Genomic DNA, 19,972 nt, shown 5'->3' with positions numbered 1-19,972 from the left:
ACTGAATATGGAAAACCCATGAGACCACCACACTTCTACTGTATCTGTTGTAAAGTGGTGGAAAGGGGCTAAAAGGTCTCAATGATTCAATAATTTGGACTGTAGTAATAGTAATTTAAGTTTTTGTTCCCTGTGATTCTGTTCAACTAATGAGCAGTAATACTACTGAAGAACTGAAAAACATCAGTAACAACATTCCCACTATAAATGAAAACCAGAAAATATAATGAAGTTGCAGGTACATGAAGGTCTGCTCATGGTTCTTGTAGTATCATCTCCACCCCTTTTGTTCCCCGAAGGAAAAAAGAAAAAAGGAGTTGGTGGAGTTTCTAATTGAATGTGCAAAGAAATGAACTTTCCCAAACTATCTCTGAGCCTCTTTGTTCTTCTCTATAAAAAACATGGTAATGAAGTAACAATGAAAGAGGAATAGATTTGGATTCAAGAGACCTGGATTCAAGTGCTGGCCTCTGTTTTGTGACCTTGGGCAAGTTATTTAAACCTTCTCAGCTTCAATTTTTATCCTCTGTAAAATGAGAGGGTTGAACCCATATGATCCATAACTCCCTTCTAGATCTGACATCCTGTATGTTTTGTGTTTGATAGTCAAAAGTAAAGAAAAAATATAAAGCGTGTCAAAAATACAAAAATGATACTTCCAAGAGACTGGGTATTTTTGTTAAATGTCAAAGCAAAGAGAAAGAAGTTTTATTTCTCCACCTTAACATAAACTTTCCAACTACTATTCAACAAAAATAACTCATTGCTTGCCATGTCCAGAATGGCTAGGTTAATCCCAAAACCAAAGTGGCTTAAAAATCATTTTGCTGAACAGAAAGTCAAACAAAGATTTTAATTCTCTTATCTGATACATTGCCATTCTGCTAGAAGGATATGCTTTATATACAATTTTATTCATTAGAAGGATTATGCACAAGCTGCTCAGCTCTCCTACTGGTAGCAACATAATCAGTGTGGGTAGGGAAGTTAGAACAGATCTGAACTTTACAACAATGGTACCTCAAGTCTACCTAAGTAAATTTGCTCAAAGTATAGATGTAATTTATCTTATAAACAAAATGTTCTTGTTCTTTTATTTATTTTCCATTTTTTGTATGCCTTTTGTTAATATCATAATCTTTTCCTGATATACTCCCTTTAATCCCGTAGTAACCCTTCCCTATATCTTTATTATTTTTGTAAGTATTTATATCATTAGTCCTCCAGGAAGGAGGCACTGCTATTTATTAAGTGGAAAACAAAGGAACGTAATCAATATAAACCTGAGCACCAGAATTACCTGAAAACACCTATTTATAGAGTACTTTAGCGATATTGCAATAAATCCTAAATTTTGGGGGGAAAGTTCTTTTGCAATTCACATGTAAACATAAATAGAGCTGAGGAGGACTAACCATGCCCAAAACAAAGATGATGCCCTATTTCATTTGAAGTCTTAGAAATCTTTCATATAGCCTCTCTTCATCCCTTCTTAGTCAAGTTCACTGGCAAAAAGAAGCCTAAACTGAAAGCACCAACTCACATTTACCAAAAAAAAAAAAAAAATGGTATGGTGGAACTTACAATTCATAAAAAAAATCTGATTCCCTGACAAAGATGTATAATCAAAGCTTATATCTAATCTTGTGAAATCCACACAGTGGGTCAGCTTACGAAATGTTCCCCCCAAACCTGACTCCTACTGCCATTCGTTCCCTTTGGTCCATAGGCAAAGGAGAAACATTCTGAATGTGTAGGTACCATAAGATCAAAGAAGCTGCTACTGTTAAAGGTACTTTCATTCCACAACTGTACTTAGATGTTTGGAAACCAACATGAAAGATGCATGCAATGTCAAAAGGAATTGCACTACCCAACTTGGAAAATGCAACAGAGTAGCTTAAGAATAAACATGGTCCATGAGACTGCAAACATTCTACACAGGGAGATCTTTTCAGAAGTCCAAATATAGAACTCACCCTTTTTGCTTAAAAAGGAGGAGGTATTGCAAAATTTCAAATGTAATAAATTTGAAAAATTCCTGTTTTCTACATTCTCTCAATGCCCCCTCTATTTTTTAGAATTTCTGTGAAGAAACACTTCAAACAATTGTTCCATTTTGTTACTGATATAATTTACTTATTATTGTATCTTAAAGTATATATAACATACATATATATACATATATTATATGTGTGTATATATGTGTGTGTGCGTGTGTGTTGTATACACACACACACACGCACACACACACACAAACACAAACCCTAAATCTGTGGCCTAATCAGGTAGTTCTTTCTTAAAAGAATCACTCCCTGCACCATGGCTTTTTCCCACAAAGAGGTGTGCCTCTACAATTCTGATAAAAATAATGTGGGTTTTTTTTCCTTCACACAACTTTGATAACTTAAGTAGGCTTTTGTTTAGAATAAATTTTCCATAGTAGAAAGGAAGGAAAATAAAACTAAGGGTAGCTCAAAGCTAAAACCTACTTAAAGAAATCCATTTAAACCTTTGCTATTACTTTCTGCACTATCAGATACCAAAATAGCAGTATACTTCATCAAAGTTTATACAGTTTCTAAAAAATGTAGTAAATTTGCAGCTCTTCCAAACCCCAATCACCTTATAAACTATTCCAGTTAGGAAGAGGGAAGTATTTAGTTTCTTTTTATTTCGCTTGTGGTTTTTAACAATGTTTTCTAATCATTCACTTCCACTATTTGTTCCCCGTTTAAAGCATTACCTTCAATCTATACTATCTCACTGCTTCTAGGATAGTTGTGCAATACTGCCAAGAAAGAGAATCAGGAGTGGAGAACTATGTTTAATAAAAATAGGTTGATGACTCTTGGAGAAACCAAACATCTTGTGCAAAGTGCCTTATTTAAAAATGTACAAGATAAGCAGAATTCCATCTAAACCAAATGCTTTCCCTAAAGCTTACCCATGAGGCCAGTCAGCTTTTAAAATAGAACTAGAGACATCTGACCCACTATCACCAACTCAGCTTTTTCCAAACAACTTATGTTGGAAAAGAAATCAGGCTTACAACAGCACTAGAGGTGCCCCTCCCCTTGACCCCCACTTTTAAAGATGAGTTTACTCTGCTGAAAAATGATCAAACATTTTGGGCAAGAGAGAAAGAAAAGGCAAAAAAATCAACTAGACTAAATCTTAAAAAAGGTTTTGTTGTTTGCTATACAAATGTACATCTCTACATTTACAATATCTGTCCAAGTCTGGTTTCCTTTTCTATAAAGGAAGAACAATAGAACATTTCATTTATCTGGCTCTAAGGACACTATCATTGGTGCACAAAGGTCCTCTGAAATCCGAGACAGAAAAACATACTGATTTGTAAAGATTACCAATAGAAAATATGTTTTAAATAAGAGTATACAATCTTCCATGTTTGGGGAAGGGAATGGCCCCGAATTTAAAAATAAATTTAACATCTCTATCTTATTAACTGAGCACCCAAAGCTGCATTTCTTATAATAAATATTCTTTTTGGTAAATGTTGCCTGTCGCTGAGACTCAAGACCATAGCTATGAAAGTTTTCTTCTTTTTGAATGACTGTCCTGGTTCTCTTTTCTCCTCCTGTCCAAGCAATAGTCCCTGTCTAAGTGATAGTCTTTCCAATACCCATGCTGTTCTTGTTGTCCTTCTCTAGAAGAGCTTACTTCTCTTCTGTAGCCAGATCCTTCTTCTTCACTGCTTTTCTTTTGTTTGCGTGCATGTAGGTACTTGCAGAGGGAGCTCCAAGTTGTGCAGTCAGGTTGCAATTGTTGGAAGCTGTTACTCTTGAGAAAAGGTGCTGTATGATATTACTGGGATCCTGGTAAGTTAAAGGAAAGCCAGGTTCATATATGGGTGTTGTCACTCTTGGATGCTGGATACTGGATGGTGGTAGATCACCTGACAACTTCTCTGTGGCATCACGCTCATTTCTCTTGGCCAGTCTTGGTCCCGAACAACAGGTACGTCAGTAGATTTTGTAACAACTGTAGCTTCCCTGCAGTCAAAGGTTGAACTTCAGCAGATAACAAGGAAGTGCTGCTGCGCCGTGCAGAAGCAACAGAAGTGGTCTTAGAAACATAACTGTCAGGTTTGTTCATCATTTCTCTTGGTTTATTGCTGAATAAGCTATTCTGGAATCTAGTGATTTCTGTCACTATAGTAGGAGAGTATGATAGGCTTCGCTGTGGCACAGATTTGAGTTTCAAAATTTTCATTGCATCATATTTATAATTTTTGTCACAAGTCCTAATAATGGCACCTCGTTTCTGAGCATCTTGAATCAGGTGATTCCAATGTTGGTTTTCCTTGAAACAAAAGAAGAAAAATTATTATAAAATAAAAACATCCAAACATGGCCTGTTTATATAATTACAGCTTCCATTCTTAACACATCTAAATATATTTCTATGACATTTATATAGACAAGAATGAAATAGAAAATACAATAAAGTAACTCTTGGATTAACACCTAGAAATAAGGATATATCTCACTTGATCCTTAGATGCATGCTATAAAGTCACAGGTTATCAAGGAATATAGAAGTCATTGTGCATCAGCCAGTATCAGATCTCAAACTGTTTATAAAGCAGTAACCATCAAAAGTATTTAGTACTGGTTAAAAAAATCAGAAAGTTTGATCAATGGAAGCCAAGCCAATATAATAATGACAATGCTACCTAAATTAATTTACTCATTCAGTGCCATACCAAACCATCAAAGGATTACTTTACAGATATGGGAAAAATATAAAATTCATCTGAAGGAAAAAGTATAGTCAAAATAACTTGGTACTCTAGTTTGAAAAAAAATAGAGAAAATCAGTAGAACAGATTAGGTATAGAACAGAGAAGCAAAGGAACACAGTAGTCAAGTGTTTGAGAAACCCAGATTCCATGTACTAAGTAAAGCCTTACAGGACAAACCCAAGAAAATTGGAAAGCAATCTGGTAAAAATTAGTTTTAGATCAATATGTCACACTATATATACCAAAATAAGCTCCAAATGGATATGACTTAAGGCATAAAAAGATCGCATCATAAACAAAATAGAGGAGCAAAGAAAAAAGTACCTTTTAGATCTACTGACAGAGGAATAGCTCATGGCCAAGTGAGGTATACAGAGAGAGAAGACTTAGAAGGTAAAAATCACATTTTTGGTTTTGCACAAAACCCCAATACAGCTAAATTAGAAAGCTAACAATTAACTGTGAAAACATCTTTGCAAAAGATTTTCTGATGAAGTGTCTCATTTCCAAAATATATAAGGAACTGAATCAAATTTCCTCAACTGATAAAAAATGGCCAAACGATATGAACTAGAATCATTCAAAGGAAGAAATCCAAGCCATTAACAATCATATGGGGAAGAAAAATGCTCCAAAACACCTAAACACTAATAATTCTAATCACTAATAATTTAAGAGATGCAAATCAAGCAGTTTGAGGTCCACCTTACACCCCTAGAATAGCAAAGGTGATAAAAAAGGAAAACAATAAATGTTGGGAGAGTTGAAGGGAAAACAGAAACTTGATGAATTATTGGTTAAGCTGTGAATTTGTTGTTTTGTTTTGTTTTGCAGGGCAATGAGGGTTAAGTGACTTGCCCAGGATCACACAGCTAGAAAGCATCAAGTGTCTGAGGCCAAATTTGAACTTGGATCCTCCTGAATCCAGGGCCAGTGCTTTATCCACTGAGCCACCTAGCTGCCCCTAAGCTGAGAATTTGTCCAGTCACTCTGGAAAGCAATTTGGAACTGCCAATAGTCATCAAACTGGGCATACCCTATGACTGGTATTCTTTAAATTGTTCTATTCACTTCATTCTGCATCAGTTCATACACATTTTGCTAGGTTTCTCTGAAACCATTCCTTTCATCATGCACCATTGTATTTCTTTTTATTCACACATCATAATTTGTTCAGACATTCCCATTGATGGGCATGCTTTTAGTTTCTTGTTCTTTGCCATACAGAAATAGCTCCTCTAAATATTTCTGTACCTGTAGATCCTTTTTCTTTTTGCTTTGATCTCTCTGGGGTTTAGATAGAGTAGTACTGTCACTGTACTAAAATGTATATGAACTGATGCAGAATGAGGTAAGTAGAACAATTTAAAGACCTGAGTTAAAATCTGTTTCACACACTTACTAGCTGTGTGACACTGGGCAAGTTTACTTATTCCCTTTTGCCTCAGTTTCCTCAACTGTTAAATGGGGGATAATAAAAGCCCCTACCTCCCAAAATTGTGCGAAAATCAAATGAAATAATAATTGTAAAGTGATTAGCACAGTAACGAGCACATAGAAGTCCTATGTAAATGTTAGTTATTAATATTATTATAATCTGTTACAGGTGCATTTTTTTTTCAAATGAGGGAAAGGAAGAGATAGTGAGGAAAGAGAAACCAAATGTTTCTTAACTGAAAAAATAAACTAAGAAATAAAGCGATTGCCCATCAACTGAAGAATGGTTGAATAAATTATAGAATATGAATGCTATTATTATATATAATAATTGTATTAGAATGTAACATTATGCAATGACTACAATAATGTAAATAAAAAACTTTAGGCGCAGCTAGGTGGTGTAGTGGATAGAGCACCGGCCCTGGATTCAGGAGTACCTGAGTTCAAATCCAGCCTCAGACATTAACACTTAACCCCAATTGCCTCACAAAAAAAAAAACCCCAAAAAAACCCAAACAAACAAAAAAAAACTTTAAAAGTTTAAGAACTCTGATGAATGAAATATTCAAATCATGACTTCAAAAAGATCGATGATGAAACATGCCTCCCACCTCTTAGTAGAGATCTAATGGGTCAGAGGAGAAGAATGAGACATTTGCAAATACAGAAAATGGGATTTATTTTCCAAGTTATATCACTTCTTGGCATGGCTACAAAGTCTAAAAAGTTAGGTCATTAAGAAATGTTAGGAGCAGGGCAGCTTAGGTGGTGCAGTGGAAAGAGCACCAGGCCCTGGAGTCAGGAGTACCTGAATTCAAATTCGTCCTCAGATCTTAACACTTACCAGCTGTGTGACCCTGGGCAAGTCACTTAACCCCAATTGCCTCACTAAAAATAAAATTTATTAAAAAAAAAAAAGAAATGTTAGGAGGGCCAGCTAGGTGGCACAATGGATAGAGCACCACCCTGGATTCTGGAGTACACTGAGTTCAAATCTGGCCTCAGATACTTAACACTTACTAGCTGTGTGACCCTGGGCAAGTCACTTAGCCCCAATTGCCCCACCAAAAAAAAAAAAAAAAAAAAAGGAAGATAAGAGGAAGGGGAAAGGATGTACAGAAATATTTCTTTAAAGAAGATGGGGGGCAGCTAGGTAGCACACTGATAGAACACCGGCCCTGAAGTCAGGAGGACCTGAGTTCAAATTCGGCATCAGGACACTTAACACTTACTAGCTGTGTGACCCTAGGCAAGTCACTTACGCCAATTGCCTCACCAAAAAAAAAAAAAAAGGCAGAAGAGGGAAAGAGTGGTATTGTCTGAATGTCATACATAGCATGGAGTAAAGTATATATACCCGCATGAGCCTTTGCTTATAGAGTGAGTTTTTCTGTATTACCCATTATAGAGCATGGGAAAAGCTTCCCACAGACTTTTATCCTATAAACTGTATGTGTTCCATACAATTAGAAATGTAGGGGGCAGCTAGGTGGTGCAGCGGATAGAGTACCAGCTCTGGAGTCAGGAGGACCTGAGTTCAAATCCGGCCTCAGACACTTAACACTTACTAGCTGTGTGACCCTGGGCAAGTCACTTAAACCCCAATTGCCTCACTTAAAAAAAAAAGAAAAAGAAAAGAAATGTAGCTCTTACACCTTTTTGCTTTTTACCTAGTTAAGTAATGCAATTCTACAATTTCAGAACAGTTCTGTGAATAACTATTGATCTTGGCTCTCCATTTCTGTTCTTATCATTTTCCTGATGGGGAAATGGAATATCTAAACCTAAAAAAGCCTGAAACTGAGGTTCAAAAAATCCAGATTACAATTGAGGAAGCATTAGTTCATGCTTTGTTCCCTATTACTCTTAGCATTAACTTCCAAAAGTTAAGATAATTCTTATTCATAATCTAATTAAGTAATAAAAATGGCCAGAGCATTTGTAATGAAAGGAGCTAGTTCAAATCTTCTTCACTCCATTACCCACTATGACCAGAGTAAGTTCCTTCCCTTTTTCTAGGCCTCAGTTTCCTCCTCTGTAAGATGAGGTGACTGAACTAGCTGATATTTAAAGTCTCTTTAGATTTACAATATTTACAATTTCAATATCAATTGTAAATCCTATCCTACAATTTTTTTAGTTAAAAATTTAATACGGTACTTGGGGTGCCCTCTAGTGGAAATAAAAAAATTCTAGAGCCCAAGATTTTACTGTTTCTTTTGCAAATTCAATTAGACTACTTTATTTAAGAAAATGAGGATGGGTACATTAATATATACCTACAATGTGGTATATATTACATGCAATATTTCTTTCTTCTTTTTTTTTTTGGTGAGGCAATCGGGGTTAAGTGATTTGCCCAAGAGTCGCACAGCTAATAAGAGTCAAGGGTCTGAGCCGGATTTGAACTCAGGTCCCTCCTGAATCCAGGGCCGGTGCTCTATCCACTGTCGCCACCTAGCTGCCCCTACATGCATATTTCTAAGTGGTGTGTGTGTATATATATATTTATGTATGTATGGATTTGTATATATATATATATTTATGTATGTATGTATTTGTAATAGTTTTCATAAATTATATAACAAGAAAATGAGGAGATTTAGTTATCTGAAAGCAACTTCCTGCCATCTATTATTTAGAAAGGAGAACACTGTCAAAGAAAATTTACCAGGGGCAGCTAGATGGCGCAGTGGATAAAGCACCAGCTCTGGATTCAGGAGTACCTGAGTTCAAATCCGGCCTCAGACACTGACACTTTACTAGCTAGTGCGACCCTGGGCAAGTCACTTAACCCTCACTGCCCCAACCAAAAAAAAAAAGTTTACCATTTGTCCACTGCCACCTCGACCTAGGAAAAACATCACCAATGGAGAGCCAGTGGACAGACTTCCAAAATAGGATATAATAATGAAACAGGGAAGAAAAAAACAAAGACACACTTAACTTCTTTCCCCTTTCTCCCCTACTTCCACCCTTTTTGCCATATCTTAGACTAAGCTAGAAAAATCAAGAGTAGAACATGTATGTTGGAACAGGTAGGAGAGAGAAAAAATGGGTAGTTTTGTGGGGAGCTCAACAAGGACCTAGATAGAACTCCCAAAGCAGAGAAGCACCCTTTGGTTATACACCTAAAATATGGGATTCCACTTCTTGTTTCAGAACAAAATGAAATGTCAACTTATTAATATTAACAGGAAAAAAAAGATCTGGAACAGAGCTATCACTGAGCAGGACCCCAAGATAAGATACAATAGGATTCTGGCAGAGATGCAAGGAAAAGAAAAAAAGATAAACAATGTACCTACCATAATGTCCTCAGATGTCCAAGGATAAACAGACTATACTTGGCTCTAGTAATGGTTACATTCAGTCTTTGCAAACTTGCCAGAAACCTAATAAATGACACAAAATTAAATGTTCTTTCTAAAGAAGCAAACTATTATTAGTTTAAACAACAACAGCCTACACAGTTAGCATTTTTTATTCTCTTTTGCTATAAAGATCAAATTGCTTTTTTACATTGCTGTCACATCAGAGATATCTCCAGAACAGTGATTTTCTGATTTTTACTGCTGCTTGCCAACTCTGAATGTGATTCACTTATCACCATTCAATCTTAAGTCCAAGTCAATCAGGAGACCAGAAACTACATTTCACCAGTGAAGATTCTGAGCCTTAGACATACTGCATATGAGACATGATTCACATGCATGCCTTTTCAATATATTTAAAATCTCTTCTCCCTTTAATGATAATTTGGGAGCTGTGGAGATAACACAAGTGTCTGGAAAGCAGTATTCTACCATCATCTTCTATGAATCCTAAAAAGGTAAATTAGGAAGCAGTTGAAAATCCATGCTTCCCATGACCACCCTAGATCAAGTACCTTCAAGATGACTTAGAAATACCACCTAGTTATGACAGAAAGCACTGCTATGTCCTTAGACTCTTTAATAGCTGGACTAATAATAAATAGTCAGCTATCGAACTTGACTAGATGTGGCAACTAGAAGAGAAAAAACCTGCATGCTAAGAAACAACCATATATCTCAGAAATAGCAGTTCCTGCTGCAAATATACTCAATCTACTTTGAGTTATCTTAAATTTATTTACTAAAACAAAGAACTGATTCATATTGCAAAATGAGTCAATATAAAAGCTGTTGAAAGAACTATCAGTGGATCTATTCCAATTCTTAAAAGAAAAAAAATACAGATACTGTATAGGAAGCTTTCAGTTTTCATAACAAGTTTCAGAGTGGTAAACAAAAACATTACTTTTAGTATTGAAAGGCTTTTTTACTACAATGACAGATAAACTTTTAATAAGTTAGTCTAATGCCTATAAATAAGACTGACCTTCAAAGCACATAAAAAGAGAAAAGGAAGACATACCCAATTGAGCCTTGTGAAGCATTTGCTCTGACACATGTAACAATAATGCAATCCTTTTGACGACCCTGGAATGCATCCACAGTATCAACTTCCCCTGGTCTATTTAAGAAGAAAAAAAAATCTCACTATGGAGAATTGTGTGTATAAGGGAAAGGTACTTTAATCAGTATTAGGAGTCTGGGGTTCTAGTCCTAGTTCTATAACTCTGCATGAATCACTTAACCTCCCTGACTCATTTCCCTTATCTGTAAGATAGGAATAATAGGACTTGCTCTACCTACCTTGAGGCCTGTTGTGAAACTCAAATGAACTAATACACACATTTTTGGTTTTTTTCTGGACCTCTGACTTCCTTGATATAGGGGTTGACAAATGTGGCCTGCTCATTTGTCATTCTCATTGGTTTATATATTGGTTGCTTTTGCACCACAATGGCAGAGTTTGTGTAGTTGAGGACAAGGACCATATATATGGACCTCTCAATGTTTCAAACTGCTGCTCAATGCAGTACACATCATAGTGATGCTATTATAACTCCAGAACAAGCCTTCTTAAACTTTTTCCACTGGTGACAACTTTTCACCCAAGAAATTTTTATATGACCCCAGGTATATAAAGTAGGTATACATAACCTTTTACTGTGCCCACTTTTTCATGACCCAAATATTCAATTACCCCATATAGGGTTGCGACCCACAGTTTAAGAAGCTAGGCTCTAGCAGTGTCCACATATTATTGACATTATTTATTTATTTTTTACTTCCAGTGCATACCACTCATATCAAAACAAGAAGAGAAAAGTGGACTTGGAATATCAAGCTTTTAGGGCACAGTGGGATGTGAATTATTTTGTTACAAAATCAAATGGTGGGGGCAGCTAGGTAGTGCAGTGGATAGAGCACCGGCCCTGGAGTCAGGAGTACCTGAGTTCAAATCCAGCCTCAGACACTTTACACACTAGCTGTGTGACCCTGGGCAAGTCACTTAACCCCAATTGCCTCACCAAAAAAAAAAAAAAAAAAAGAAAAAATCAAATGGCAAAACATTGTGTTTATTATACAATGATGCCATAGCTTTGCTAAAATAATATAAAATATATCAACATTACCAGATTAAGTATACATCACAATATTCCCAACTCAGAGGAAAACAATGGTCAGAAAACATAGAAAATTTGAAACAGAATATGTCATTAGCAATTTTTTTTTTAAGTGAGGCAATTGGGATTAAGTGACTTGCTCAGGGTCACACAGCTATTAAGTGTAAAGTGTCTGAGGCCAGATTTGAACTCAGGTCCTCCTGACTTCAGGGCCAGTGCTCTATCCACTGCGCCACCTACCTGCCCCCCCTCCTTTTTTATTAGCAAAATTTCTTGACAAAAATTAAAAATAAAAATGCAACTGCAACAAAGTATGTTCCAAGTTGTTTACTTATTAATGAAGTAAGGAAAGCCTTTCGCCAATGGTGAGTTAATTAAATTATATTTGATTTGCAGTAGTGAAATAAGCGTGTCCAGAGAAAATAATTTGTTTAAGACTATTAGCCTTTCAGCTCAATTAAAATCATGGACTCATGGATTGATATCAGTATTTGGCAGTACCCTTTGGTGTGAAAAGACATTTTCAAAGATTAAATACATAAAATTTCATTACAGATCAGCATTAGTAAAAGAACATTTTGCAAAAAGTTTTGATGGAGAACATTAACTTTGAACCTTCCCTAAAGCACCAGGCCTGGATTCAGGAGGACCTGAGTTCAAATCCAACCTCTGATAATTGACACTAGCTGTGTCACCTTGGGCAAGTCACTTAACTCTCACTGCTCCCCCCATAAAGAAAGAAATGTTATCCCCCCTGACAAAATAATTCCATTCTTCTCCTTGGTAGACCTGTATTACCAAAAAAATTACAATGTATTATTATATTTTGAATTTCATCAATAAAAATTAGTGAAAATTTGTTTTCTGTCTTATTGTAATGTGAGCAGTATTCTAATAATACCTTCAGTTTTCCTCCTGGACTACAAAACCTAAAATATTTGCTATTTGGCCCTTTACTGAAATAGCTGTCCTCTAGTGTAAAGAATTCCAGTATAGAAGAAACTCTCTCTACTGACAGAGATAGGGCAACTCCATCTTTAACATATAGTCTTAGAACACTGCCAGGGGGCAATGAGAAGTGACTTGCCCATGGTCACACATCTAATACATGGAAAAAATAAGACATGAATCCAGGCCACCCCTCTAACTACTACTGCATACTGACTTACCAATACATGTAAATACATTGTTGTATATATGTGAATAAATTGTAAAGCACTAAAAATGCCTTGTAAATTTAAGTATTTTATAATTAAATATGTATTATGTTTATATAGTCGGTATCTTTGTGTAGCTGAAAGTGAGCTGCACATTCTATTTTTTTTATAATTCTTTTTTTTTTAAATTAAATTTAATTTAAATTAATGGGTCAATGAGGTTAAGTGACTTGCCCAAGGTCACAAAGCTAGTAAGTGTCAAGTGTCTGAGGGCAGATTTGAACTCAGGTCCTCCTGAATCCAGGGCTGGTGCTTTATCCACTGAGCCACCTAGCTTCCCCTTCTGCACATTGTATTTTAATATTTAATCCTCACAACCCTGTCAAGATAGAAAGTGGTATAAAACATGATCTAGTTTTTATACATGAAGAAGCTGAAGCTCAAAGAAGTAAATATAGAAGTCAAAAAAGGACACTGGTAGGGAAGAATCTCACCTCCACAAACCGAATTAAGGATACTTTGAGCAATATATTAGTTCTCTAACAAAGACTAATGTTGAAATTAGTCCTTAAATTTCATACAGATGTAGCTTTCACTCAATTTTGCTATGTATAAAGAGAATTCACCAATAATAGTTCAGGAGTGGGATAGGATTCCTCATTTTTTTCCTAGCTATTATATTCTCCACAACTACTATTCCAAAACTTTTACACTATCCTCAAGGCCTTAAGGATATCCAGCCCCACCCCAGTCCCAGCCCCACCGAGTTTTAGCATATGACTTCACCTATGAATTATTTTAAAAATGAAGGAGGCCATGTGACATGAACCATCCCTACTTCAAGCTCTTTCTTCACCTCAAAAGTCCTCTGAACTTAACCAACTCTCTTCCTTCACTCTTGCCTCTCAAGTGTTTCTTATCTCCCTGAGCAAAATTAATCCAGCTACCTAAGATTCTGACTCATTTCTCACTACATATGGGACACCACTCTATCAATTATCCTCTACACTTCCCTGTGCCTATACACAGCTCTCTAAAATCCTAAAAAAACAACCCGGTCCTCTACTTAACCCCCATTATCCTACCCTTCTCAAAATGTCAAGCTTTTTCTCCCTTGCCCTCCCCTTTATTCTTCTCTTTTGCCATTTTTCTCAAAAAGAAATATTGTATATTTGCTGCCTCCTTAAGCCCCCTTTACCTGTTTCTTTCAAATTCTTTGTCCAATTCCTGTTGAATCATCATCTTTTGTGCTTTGTAATGTGTGATTATACCGATATTACGAATAGTAATGTCCTTTCTTCTGTCTTTGATCAGCTTAATTAATTCCATTACCAGTTTTATTTCTTGGACATTAACATATGAACTATATAAAATGAGAAAAAATAACACAGAAAAATCACTGATATTCATTAGCTGCTGATTAAGTACAGTTTACATGATTACTCATATTCTGGGAGTCAGAATCTCAATGAGTTTGAAATGCTTACCTAATAAAAATCACAATTGCTGAGCATTAATTCTAGTAGTCTGATTTACTATGAGTTATCTAACATGCAAAATAAAAACCAAGGACCTTCCCCTTTGAAGGTTTCCTGCTTATAACACCTGTTCCAGGGTAGGATATGTTACATGATTCAAATACAAAAATAAGATCCATAAATGCTAACTTAGTTAACAGGTGGGGCATATAATTATATCAAAAGCTTCGAATATAGACATTAAAGGCTCAACAAGTTCTAAATGAGCAAGGCAACATTATACAGAATACAATGTAATGAAAGACAAAATCAATCTGTATTGGGGAAATTAAATACTAAACAAAAGTTCAATAAGCAGAATCAGATTTACCTAGCAATGGAATAGTTATTAGCCAATTAAAGAATAGCAATACTAACTTCTTTGAGTGACACAATCTGTCTATAATATAGAAAAAAAATGGACATAATTTCATTTGGTCATTTTGATCTTCAAAAAATAATGAGAAGTAAAATACAATTTAAAAAATAAAAAATTGGGGCAGCTAGATGGCGCAGTGGATAGAGCAACCGGCCCTGGAGTCAGGAGTACCTGAGTTCAAATCCAGCCTCAGGACACTTAACACTTACTAGCTGTGGACCCTGGGCAAGTCACTTAACCCCAATTGCCTCACTAAAAAAACTAAAAAATTAAAAAAAAAAAAATCTTCATTTCTTATGTACCTCAGGACTCATTTAGAGCCTGATGCTGTGAGAAATGGAATGACACCCCCTACTGGAAGGGACATTGTGAGCTCTGGCCTGAAAAGAAAGCACATGACTTTAGTGTCTGGAAGTGACCTTTTCCTGGGGTTTCGAAGGGCAGATGGGCGTCAGGGAGTGTTTGCCCCGTGGGTCCTGTCAATCAGTGTTACCAGCCAATTAGCTTGGAGCCGTGTGTGTGTGTGTGTGTGTGTGTGTGTTGTGTGTGTGTGAGTGAATGGCTCTGTTCCTGTTTCACAGGAGGATTCTTCGAGGAGTGAGGGCTTTTCAGTTCCAGACGGTGGCGTGGTGGGAGGTCTGAGGCTGGCTCTCTTACATAGTGAGATGAAGTTTTGCTTTTTTACCCCCTCTCTCTCTGTCTCTTCACTAACTTCTAATGCACTTTAATAAATACTTAAAAGGCTAAACTCTTGCTAAAGCTTCTAATTTAAGGCAACCAATCATTAGATTTTAGACAACACAGCTAGAATTTAGCCTTTACAATACCTTGTACACAAGTTAGAAAGAAACTTATGGGTCCTCAAAAAAGGTCTACTGAACAGAAATCATTTAACTACTTAGGTACATGACTAAAAAAAAATATATAAAACATGTCCTGGCCAAAATAAAATTTGTTTACTCAGGTATGGTTATAGATAATATGAGGAGAGGTTCTACCTATATTTAAGACTATGGCTCTATAACATCAGGTTTACCTGTATTCTAGAATGATAGGAATTAAAAGGAAAGCCAGAAGAGGACATGATATATATAATATGAGCTCCTTGAAGGTGGGGTCTCTTTTCGTTGTTGTGGGGTTTTTTTTGGTAAGGCAATTGGGTTAAGTGACTTGCCCAGAGCCACACAACTAGTATATGTTAAGTGTCTGAGACCAGATTTGAACTCAGGTCCTCCTGAATCCAGGGCCAGTGCTCTACCCATGCACCACCTAGCTGCCCCTGGGTCTCTTTTCTGTTTTTAATTTCCATCTCCATTGCTTAACACAGTGAATTGCAAAGAAAATAGTAGGTACTTAAAAAAATGTTTGCTGAATTAAACTTGAGTCACAAGAACTCCTAATAATCAGTTAAATCAATGGTGACTTATCTGACTTGAGATTGTTTTTAGGAAAGAAATGCTTTTAAAAAGTTTCATTGGGGGGCAGCTAGGTGGTACAGTGGATAGAGCACCGGCCCTAGAGTCAGGAGTACCTGAGTTCAAATTTGGTCTCAGACACAACACTTACTAGCTGTGTGACCCTGGGCAAGTCACTTAACCCCAATTGCCTCACTTAAAAAAAAAAACTTTCATCGGCTTTCCTTAAGGACATTAAAATAAAACTTGGGAATATAGCCTTGGAACTGGAAATAACTGTAGACATAGTGATGAATGTAGGATCGTAAAGAAGAAAAAGATAAGCAGAAATAATTAAACAAATGGCAAGTTTTTGTTCAGTCATAAAGATCAAGACAAAGATGCAAATCAATAACAAAATTGACTCACTACATGCTAAGTCTTGAATGAATCTGTTGAATGTCATTTTTTCTCAGAGAGAAAGTATAAATACATATATAAGTAACTGGGCTTATGGTAAAGGCATCTGAATCTTGGGATTTTGTTTGTTAAGGACCATGTTTTCTATTCCATTGAAGTATATGATCTTTATTAGTTGAGGTTTCCCAGACAATACCAAAACAACCCTTATACTAACTCAAGTGGGACACTACACCCATATCCCTATGCACAGGGTGATGATGTCCTGAATCCTAGAGACCTGAGGAAATGTTTTATGATAAGGGGGAAGAATCTTTTAGAACTAACATATTTTAATGAGGAAAACTATAGGATACCTAAATGGTACAGGAGATAGAGCACTGGACTTGGAGTTAGGAAGACTGGAATTCATATCCAGTCTCAGATACTAACAAGCTGCTAGTCACTTAACTTCTGTCTCAAATTTCCTCCTCTGTAAAATGGTAGTAATAATAGAACCTACTTCCCAGAGTTGTTTTGAGGGTCAAATGAAATGACGTTTGTAAAGCACTTTGCAAATCTTAAAGTGTTATATAAATGACTAATAGGATAATGTTCCCTCCTAGTTAGTCAACAAGTGTATACTATGTACCAAGCACCGAAGTAAAGACCAGCAATACAACTATAAAAAAGAAAAGAAAAAAACAAAACACACACACACACACACAAAACCCCAAAACAAAAACACAGTACTGGTCCTCAAGAAGCTTACAGTCTTATGTGGAAAGATCTCTATTTGGCAGGGGAAAGGAGATACCTTTGGGAACATGGTGGTGAAGTTCAGAGAATGAGGGATGATTGGTCAGGATTATTCTCCCAAATGGAGGTTCAGGAAAGAAGCTATCAATGAGAGATGGGATTGTAAGGCCAAAGGGTGGAAGTTGATAAAGCCTGGTGCAGAGCACAGAGAGTAAAGCATTGCTGGTCTGGACCCTTCTTAAAAATGGAGGCTCAGTGAGAGAGGGATAGAAATTGGAACTCCAAACTTTAAATAAATAAATAATTAAGAAAGAAAAAGAAAAAAAAATGAAGGCTCAAAGAATTCACCAATAGAAGAAGAGACCTGCAGGGTAGACTGACATAGCAGAGAGGCATGGGAGTGAAGTCTAAAGAATGAGGGATAGTTGGTCCATTGTGGCAGGCTTTATGCTCTGGGGCAATGGCAGGTGAGTAATCCCATTCCCTTTCCCTTTTTCCACCCTCTACCTTTCCCATCACCCTTACACTATTCACTGAGAAAGTGCTTGTAGCAGAGGTAGCCTGTGATTACATTATTTTTCACCAAAGGCTCATACCTCTTCTGAACTTCCCTATTTTCCCAGAGGACACCACTACCTTTCTAGTCTCTTAACTTATCTCCTTATTCTAGACTCCTAAATATTCTTTTGAGCTACAAATAATCTCTTAATTGTCAAATCTAATGGTCTTTAAGCATGATTTCTTTAGTCCCTGCTGCCTGAAGGACAGGTATTATTACATTTAAATTCTTCCCTAGGGTTCTCCAACACCTTTAAGATTTGGGGGCATCAGGGCAGCTAGGTGGCGCAGTGATTGAGCACCAGCCCTGGAGTCAGGAGGACCTGAGTTCAAATCTGGCCTCTGACACTTGACACTTACTAGCTGTATGACCCTGGGCAAGTTACTTAACCCCAATTGCCTCACCCAAAAAAAAAAATTGGGGGGCATCTAATCTTTTCCACTAGCTCCATCCCCCACTGACTGTGTTCCCTCAATTTTAATAAGATTACCTTTTTTAAAAAATTTATCTGGAGGGAGGGTAGGACAATGAGGGTTGTTCTTTGTCCTTCATTCTTATAGGACCATGACTTAGGGGTGATGTCATGACTTGCAGTGAACTGGCTTTAAGTAAGGGAAGGCTGTGCAAGGTCACCAACCTTACTCTCTCCTCCAGAGACATCTGGGTACAGTGGCAAGATATAGATCAGGATTACTGGTGATGGCCCCACATATTATTGTTATTGTTATTGTTATTATTAGTGAGGCAATGGGGGTTAAGTGACTTGCCCAGGGTCACACAGCTAGTAAATGTCAAGTGTCTGAGGCTGGATTTGAACTCAGGTCCTCCTGAATCCAGGGCCGATGCTTTATCTACTGCACCAAAGCAACTGGGGTTAAGCGACTTGCCCAGGCTTACATAGCTAATGAGTGCGAGGTGAGATTTGAACTTGGGTCCTCCTGACTCCAGGGTCAATGCTTTATCCACTGTACCATCTCACTGCTCGCTGTGGCATGAGTAGAGATAAAGGGATGGATAGGCAAGAGACAGAAAAGGCAAAATCCACAAAACTTGTCAAATGATCATATACAAAGAGAAAATAGAAAAGTTAAGAGGAGGAATGGGTTTAGGGAAAAACATAATGAGTTCTGGACATATTTCGTTAGACACCTATGAGACATGAGAGGAGAACAAGATAAATAGGTTTGGGATTCATCTGCAGAGGGATGACAGTTGAGCCCATAAGAGCTAACAAGCTCCCTGAGAGAAAACAGAGGAGGGAGACCAGGACAAAGCCCTAGGGGTAACACTCACAGCAAGGCAGGGGGGTATGCATAATGATCTTGCAAAAGAAACTGAAGGGTCTGTCAGACAAGGAGAAGAAAAATCACAAAAGAACAACAACACAAAAACCCAGGAAGGACAGAGTATCCAAAAGTAAAAAGTAGCTGACAGTGTTAAATGCTGTACAGAGGTCAAGAAGGGAAAAGAAGAAAATTGGCTTTGAAGGTGTTCTCAAGTTGAGTTCACAGTCTAGTTTCTGAGAACAATACCTTCTTAAGGGATAGCCAGGTGTGATTACAATCCAATTAACTTGAAGTAGGCTTAATCAGCAGTCAATCACTCTCACTTGATTCAGTCAGTATAGATTAATCTCCAGGTGGGTCTTTGAGTACCTGCTAAATCCCATTATTTCACCACAAAAATTTGGGATACATTTTGAAGGGAACAGGTATAAAGTCTTCAAGCTTTATTAGCAAGAATGGATCTATTAAAGTTGTGCACCTAGGTTTATCTACAAAGCATCACAGATATAGGGTCCTCAAAAGATGAAAAAACATCTGAGGAAGGAATTCCTACTTGGATTCTGGCAGAACAAAAGAATTTTCTACCTCTTCTTCCTGTACTTTACTTGTTATAACACTCCTGCTGTTATTGGGCCTCAGGAAAATCTTCTAACAACAGGCGCTAAACATGAACTAAGCAAATAATTCCAATTAAAAGGACAGTTAAAGTTAAGGAGAACAGTTGAAGGGGAAGTTACATATGGGATGCTGGTTAAAATGGAGAAGCTATCAACAATGATAGTTCAAAGCCCATTGTGTCTCAGCATGATGCTTG

At 36.9% G+C, this 19,972-nt stretch overlaps 1 protein-coding gene across 1 annotated transcript in view; it reads right to left on the bottom strand.

Annotated features, from left to right (window-relative positions):
* Positions 1-3,171: 3,171 nt before the first annotated feature.
* SETX (senataxin) overlaps positions 3,172-19,972 on the bottom strand; it is an 88,209-nt gene continuing 71,408 nt past the window's right edge. The window contains 7 exon segments of the mRNA XM_043980822.1: positions 3,172-3,722; positions 3,725-3,973; positions 3,976-4,029; positions 4,032-4,329; positions 9,516-9,606; positions 10,610-10,708; positions 14,064-14,228. Of these exon segments, the coding sequence (XP_043836757.1) occupies positions 3,553-3,722; positions 3,725-3,973; positions 3,976-4,029; positions 4,032-4,329; positions 9,516-9,606; positions 10,610-10,708; positions 14,064-14,228 (1,126 nt within the window). The 3' untranslated portion in view covers positions 3,172-3,552.

The sequence above is a fragment of the Dromiciops gliroides genome, chromosome 2 (assembly GCF_019393635.1).
Source record: "Dromiciops gliroides isolate mDroGli1 chromosome 2, mDroGli1.pri, whole genome shotgun sequence".
In the NCBI taxonomy this organism is placed as follows: domain Eukaryota; kingdom Metazoa; phylum Chordata; class Mammalia; order Microbiotheria; family Microbiotheriidae; genus Dromiciops; species Dromiciops gliroides.
Note: the sequence above shows the minus strand (reverse complement) of the source record. Positions and strands in the feature narration are given on the sequence as shown.